The sequence below is a fragment of the Bombyx mandarina genome, chromosome 12 (assembly GCF_030267445.1).
Source record: "Bombyx mandarina strain Sakado chromosome 12, ASM3026744v2".
Lineage (NCBI taxonomy): Eukaryota > Metazoa > Arthropoda > Insecta > Lepidoptera > Bombycidae > Bombyx > Bombyx mandarina.
In genome coordinates, this window is record NC_143219.1 from 897,314 (window position 1) to 904,649 (window position 7,336).

The window sequence follows — 7,336 nt, forward strand, 5'->3', positions numbered from 1 at the left end:
GCGAGTATATTATGAGGAAGGCGCTTGATGGCTGGAACGGCGGCGTTACGGTGGGCGGTACGAAGATCACGAACCTAAGATATGCCGATGATACAACAATCCTTGCAGCCAGCGAGACCGAGATGGCTGCGATCTTGGAGCGAATAGAGAGAGTGAGCCTTGAATTTGGCCTGCACATAAACCGCTCTAAGACCAAAGTGATGACGGTGGACAGAGCTCAAGTTTTAAGTCCATCAAATGCACTCAAGGATTATGAGAAAGTGGAGGAATTTATATACTTGGGGTCGCTGATCTCTAACCGTGGTAACTGCGAGAAAGAAATCGGACGCCGTATCGGGATGGCTAAAAGTGCCATGACTAGCCTCGATAAAATCTGGAAAGACCGTAATATTTGCCGAGTAACTAAGATGCGTCTGGTTCGTACGTTGGTCTTCTCTATCTTCCTGTACGGGGTGGAGACTTGGTGTCTCGGGAAAAAGGAACGCAAAAAGATTGAGGCGTTTGAAATGTATTGCTGGAGAAAGCTGCTACGCATTCCTTGGACAGCTATGAGAACCAATGTCTCCATCCTCGAAGAGTTGAAGGTCACCAAGCGCCTGCTGACTATGTGCCAGGAAAGGATCCGGAGTTTCTTTGGGCACATAATGCGATCCTCATTGCACAGCCTGGAGAAACACAATTCTCGGACAGATGGAGGGGAAGCGCGCTAGAGGAAGAGCGCCAGCTAGATGGGTTGACCAACTCAAGGAGGTGACTGGAGGCCAGATATGGGGAGCGGTACATATGGCGCAGAACCGGACCGAGTGGAGAACATTGACATACAGTCACGATCCTCAGCATTGAGGGAACGACCAGAAAGAAGAATGCTATCGATTTTGTATATTCCCATACCAAAACGATTTACTTGCGATTCATGTAGCAGTTGATTCTTGCAACATAAAAGCCATAAGGGCGGCTCCACTTGTTTTACCTACAAAAAAATGGCTGCTGTAATGATGTTGCAATGTTGCACCAATACAATCTAAAAATAATAATTTTTTTTTACATTAAATGAAGATCATGAAATCACAATTTTTTATTGATAGATTAAATTAAATGACTAATCATCTAAAAATTAATCAAAAAAGTCGAGCTAAAGTAATAAAATGTTTGATGTTGTTATATAAGGCTGTTAACGCCTACGAATTTCTAAGGAGCAAGAACAAAATTTTATTTATGTTCACCGACACAATTTTTAAGCACTTCAATTAATGGCCGTGCCAAGCTAACTCATTCACAACGTATTAAATTAACAAAAACCTGTATAAAGGAAATACAAGCACAAAATCGATTGTGGAAGTTTTAATGAGAAACCCAAGCATCCAACAAAGGCCTATTTGTTTTTATCGGTGATTATCTGTCCTACATTTCAACCCAAATGAAGGTAAATATAGGACGTTTTTTTTTACGTTTGAGCAACAATTTATAAAAACAAGCTGTCCAATTGCATTAATCAAACTGGTGGGTTACCTCGTATTGAGCATTCCTGTAAAGTACAGTTCTACCTATACATTATACGAAAAGATGTATAGTCACTGATACCACTTTCAAAAAAACAAACCTTTCCGTATTGGCGGGAACGCGATGAACGAAGTTGTGTCAATTGTTTTTTGTTAATTTAATGTTCTTTCAGTTTAAAAATGCAATAACCGTGGTTTATTAACCGTTTAGCATTTGTGAAAGTGGATAAATATGGGAAAATGAAACAAAACGCTGGACGTGATTCCTCCTTGGGGTCATCCATAAATTACGTCACACGTTGATGGGGAGGGCGGGTATCACTGAAATGTGACAAAGTGTGAAAAGGAGCATGGGGATTCAATAGTTTTGTGACGTCACATGTTAAAATATTAAAACGCGAAGTTTAGATGTGAATGAAAAACTTTAAAAATCTACGAACTTGAATTATAATTATTAATAATTTAGCATTCTCGCTATGAGATTATCTCTCATGCAATGTCATTTAACTTATAATTTAACTTACAAGATTATATTTAAAAAAATGTGTGACGTCACATCTTGGGGTTATAAAAATGTGACTATACTGAGACCTTAGAACTTCTATCTCAAGGTGTGTGGCGCATTTACGTAGTAGATGTCTATGGGCTCCAGTAACCACTTAACACCAGGGGGGTTGTGAGCTCGTCCACACGACTAAGCAATAAAAATAAAAAAACCTGTGTCGAGGACGGGGGGAGGGGTTCAAAAGTCCTAAAATTCATGTTACGTAATTAATGGATGGCTCCTTACAGACTATGTTTAACAGAATGTTTTAATCTCGGCACTAATAAAAATCGAATCACAAGAAGCCAATTGCCATACTTAAAAAAGTAGAATGTTTATTATATTTATAATAACACATACATATTTAGAAACAATAAGTAGGATTCTATAGCCACAACTTTAAATTGAACATTTAATTTACATTTCATACCTATCAATGGCCAAAACACTACTCCAAAGTTCTAAAATTCCTTTTAATCCGCAAACATATCTTCAATTTTCTTTTGAACTTCCTTCTCTGTTTCGGAATTGAGTTTTTCAGGTAACTTTACAATGTCCAAATCGGCTTCTTCTCCTTCTTCTACTGGTACTTCTCCCTTTGCCTATAAACAATAAGAATAAATTTAATCTTAGATAGTTTGGAGATGGGTTTTTTTTTTTGCCTTTGTAGGCAGACGAGCATACGGCCCACCTGATGGTAAGTGGTCACCATCGCTCATGGACGTCAGCAATGCCAGGGGCAGAGCCAAGCCGCTGCCTACCATTAAGTACTCTCCGCAAGCCTCGTTTGAAGAAAGACATGTCATCTCGGAAAACACTGTGGAGGGGAGCTCATTCCAAAGCCGGATGGTACGTGGCAAAAATGATCTTTGGAAACGCACTGTCGATGAACGCAGCGGTTCCAGATAATATGGATGAACTCTGCTCCGATGGCGGGAGGTGCGATGATAAAAAGGAGATGAAGGAAATTTGGATATTTATTCTTACATAATGTTTACTTTGGTTGTTAGGTTAGGTTAGGATATCTGTAATATTGTTTGAAATAGTCATTATTACTGTTAGCGACGCCTTTATGTGTTTTTAAATTATTTTATTGTATCTAAATCTGGAATAACACAACACAATAATAATGATTCCTTCAGTATTTACTTTATAATGGGAAGTGGCAATAGCAATTGTAACTTTTGTTTGTTCTTAAACCAAATGCAATATTATTGAAAAGATTTTTAATGTACTAAATCAACAATTTTTTTTTTATTGCTTGGATGGTTGGACGAGCTCACAGCCCACCTGGTATTAAGTGGTTACTGGAGCCTATAGACATCTACAACGTAAATGCGCCACCCAACCTGAGATATAAGTTCTAAGTTCTCAGTATAGTTACAACGGCTACCCCACCCTTCAAACGTAAACGCATTACTGCATCACGGTAGAAATAGGCAGGGTGGTGGTAGCTACCCGTGCGGACTCACAAGAGGTCCCACCAGTAATTACGCAAATTATAATTTTGCGGGTTTCATTTTTATTACTCGATGTTATTCCTTCACTGTGGAAGTCAATCGTGAACAATTGGTTAAGTACGTATTTCATTAGAAAGATAATAATAAAATAACTTGAACGTACCTGTTGTAAGTGAAGTAGGGCTCTTTCAAGTCTATAATTGTCTGAGACAAGTTGCGCCCACCGTCGCCTCAATGCCCGCAACCTCGCACCGCTTGCTGTTTGTACGCGTTTACGTTCCCAGTTCACAGAGCCTATTTGTTTACTGAAATGTAATTATTGTTTTTAATAGACTGGACTTGTGTGTGCACAGTATAAAAATTAATTATGGTCCTAAATCCTTAATTCCCAAAGTGGTCCAGGTGGACGCCCAGGGGTCCACAGGAAACTCAACGGGGATCTACATTGGCGTACTATTTTTTATATTTACCACTCCGAATAAGGAGTTTTCTAAATGAAATAAGTGAGAATTGATGGGTCCCTTGTGCTGTGAGTAGATATCAATAAGGTAAAGTTGGATGGAATCGCTTTTTTATTGGCAAGCTTTCCATTTTTGACATCCATTCACAGCAGAAAAATCCATTGATAAATTAAACAATCAATTCTCACTTTATTTTTCGAAAACTATGAAATCGCGGTTAGAACTTAGCCGCGACGCAAATTTTCGTAGTTACATCTAATCACCACATTTACACAGTTTTGGAAATATGGTAGAAACATAGTTAGCAGGGGGTCCCCTTGCAACCAAATAAATTTTGAAAGTTGTCAACAGAACAAAACCTGGAAGCCTCTGGTCCAAATGCTATAATAGTTTGGAGTCATATAAAATCCTAAAAGCAGTTCTAACCTACTGTTTCTATAAAAGGCATTAAGGGTCAAAGCAACAGACAATTACTTCCCTAGGCTCTATAATCGAAGATAGAGTCCCTGTAAAACTAACAAGCATTTAAATATAATTTCTATGTTATAACATCTCTTACCGTAACTGGTTGTGTTCATTTTGAGCTCTTGTGACTAATGCTTGAAGTGTATTGAGGTATGATCTCCATGCTTCGGAACCATACTCTAACTGCAACTCTAAATTGAGAACTCTGATAGCTTGGTGAGACAGCTGTGCATGAGAGTTGTCCACTGACTCGGCCCAGGCACTTGGTTCACTCATTCTTCCTACTGGAGGGGGTGGAAGTTCATACCTGAGAAATTAATTATACATAATATCTTCAAAATTGTATTAAATGAGTTCTAGTGAGTCCACGCAGGTAGGTACCACCACCCTGCCTATTTCTGCCGTGAAGCAGTAATGCGTTTCGGTTTGGAGGGTGGGGCAGCCGTTGTAACTATACTTGAGAGTTTAGAACTTATATCTCAAGGTGGGTGGCTCATTTACGTCGTAGATGTCTATGGGCTCTAGTAACCACTTAATACCAGGTGGACTGTGAGCACGTCCAGACATATAGGCAATAAATAAATAAAAAAATATTTTTATTAATTCTCCCTTCAATTTGTATTCTGAGTGCTGGTGGCAGAATAGATTCCAATAGTTGAAATCTGATTCAGACAGTACTTTATAGAAATTAAAAGAACAAAATAATGAAAAAAAATAAGCAGGTTTTATGCACCTCTTCATAGACAATGGTTCCATCGGCAATCTCTGTTGCACTCTTTCCATCTCTCGTTGTAAAGCAGGAGTTTCGAATGCAGAACTTGGTTCTGGTCCTGCATTTTCAAGATAGTTCTTTGTGGGTCTATAGCGTCTGCACTCTTCTTCCACCATGGCCAATGCCTGAAAATCAATCCCCATATTTAAGGTTTAAGGAGTCTTCTCTAAGTATGTTTGATTATAAAGACATTTTATACTGCAGTATCAATAAGAAGTGCTTTAATAATACTTTTTTGAGGCAGCCTCCCAGTCACATAATCAATTATTACAATAGCAATGAAACAAAGTAGTAAAATCGTGAATTGAATTGAATTTGAAATTGACATTGAAATTGAAAAAGAATTGAAGCAAAAGCGATCTTGCTTTCTTTTATTGAAAAAAATTAAGCAAAAGTGATTTTGCTTTAATTCTTTTTCAATTTGGTTTTTACTTTGTAACTTACAATGTATGCAAAAATTCCTAGAAGCTCTACATTTCCTAGACTGACCAAGATGAATATAACCAGAATTACTTCGTTTTGTATCACTCAATGCAAAAAGGAACAAACAGAAATCTAATTACAAATTGATCTTTGGCAGTGGTCGAACCAAGACTATAGAAATCGGTTTATTGTAAAGGGGTAATTATTCCATTTCGAAAAAAAAACATAGTCCTTCGAAATAGCATACAAGTTCAAGAAACAACGGAAAAAAAAACATTTTTATATAAATCTCTCAGCGGTGACTGCGTCATTTAGAAGCAGACAGTGTGGTCGTTCAGACCAGCAATACCAAAATGCTTATTGAATTGCTTTATCTAGATGTCAAAGCTAAAGCGATATGAACTTTTGTTGTAAAGGAAATGGTCCAAGAATTAAAAATGTAAGGTTATCATAATACTTACAGCTTCTCTTACTCCAGGATCGTCATATCCTTGGTCTATATATGGTAATGCATCTACGACAACTTCTCCTGCCATTTTCTACAAAATTTATAACTCCCTTTACTACGAATAAGTACTGTGATTTATCACTTTAAAATAAACGGCAATAAACGATAGATGTTTCCTACTTCAGTGCAATAAACGCTCTTTGTTTATTTGATTTTACTTGTGTCACTTATGTGACATTTTTCGTTTGAGCTAGTTGAAGCACTGAAGTAGGAACTATATAGGTCTATGAGTTGAAGCCTAAAATGAACAGGCAAAAGAAATATAGTCCATATAGCCAAATCTTTTGAATTCCTCGATATTAAATAAATTGATATTAAATTTAAGGAATTAAAATAAATATACTATTCTTTCACTAAATACTATAGTCATTTATAAATAGAAAATCTGTGTTAGCTCACCGTCAGTTGGCAGCGTTCCCAGAAGGCTGGCAGCATTTCCACGCTGGATAGCAATGCTAATTCTTTGTGCAAAATACGTACCGGCCTTCTGGTCTCCCGAGGCCTCGATAAGTTTTTTTTAAATAAATAATAATAAAATAAAATAATAATAAAATAAAAAGCCTTTTATTTCTTGCATTTAAAAAAAGTTACATTACAAAAAATTATAAAAAAATTGTTGATAATACATTAATAATAATAGATATTAATTATGATAGAATTCTTAATAAATTGTGTATAATATTAGTTGGATCAACATAAAATATATAAAAAAGGTTATATTAATTTAGAATAATGCAAGAACCCCTCTTATGTGAGGGTGAAGGCCTCCTCCAGACTTTTCCATTTGTCTTTATTTTTGGCAATTATCTTCCAGTTTTTACCAGCGATTTTTATTATATCGTTGTCCCAACGCGTTACCGGTCTTCCTTTCCTTCTAATACCTGCAGGCCCCCGCCATAGCGTGAGTCTACAGGTCCAGCGGTCATCGCTCATCCTGGCTACATGGCCTGCCCAGCGCCACTTTAACTTTTGTGAGAAATCTAGTGCATCTATAACTTTAGTCTTTTCCCGTATGACATTATGTCGGATTTTTTGTATTTTTCTCACATTCGTAATGCTTCTCTCCATACTTCGTTGACAAGACCTGATTTTGTTCTTTACGCGTAGCGTATATTTCCACGTTTGGCAGCCGTAGGTAATAGAGGGGAGCAGGCACGTGTCCATTAGTTTCTTTTTTAAGTTAATAGGCATCGTTCCCTTTAGT

General features: G+C 37.3%; 1 protein-coding gene across 2 annotated transcripts; it reads right to left on the reverse strand.

The window, feature by feature from the left end:
* Positions 1 to 839: 839 nt before the first annotated feature.
* On the reverse strand, positions 840 to 6,337 carry BCAS2 (BCAS2 pre-mRNA processing factor). 2 transcript variants are annotated; one of them, XM_028175261.2, is made up of 6 exons: positions 6,086 to 6,337; positions 5,163 to 5,326; positions 4,524 to 4,736; positions 3,667 to 3,808; positions 2,474 to 2,645; positions 840 to 970 (listed from the first exon to the last, which is right to left on the reverse strand). In XM_028175261.2, exons 1-5 carry the CDS (start codon positions 6,158 to 6,160, stop codon positions 2,517 to 2,519), a joined length of 723 nt encoding a protein of 240 aa, XP_028031062.1. In that variant the 5' UTR covers positions 6,161 to 6,337; the 3' UTR covers positions 840 to 970; positions 2,474 to 2,516. The 2 variants fall into 2 exon arrangements, with proteins under 2 accessions (XP_028031062.1, XP_089587859.1); XM_089731733.1 differs by having other exon boundaries at positions 840 to 1,021.
* Positions 6,338 to 7,336: the final 999 nt, after the last annotated feature.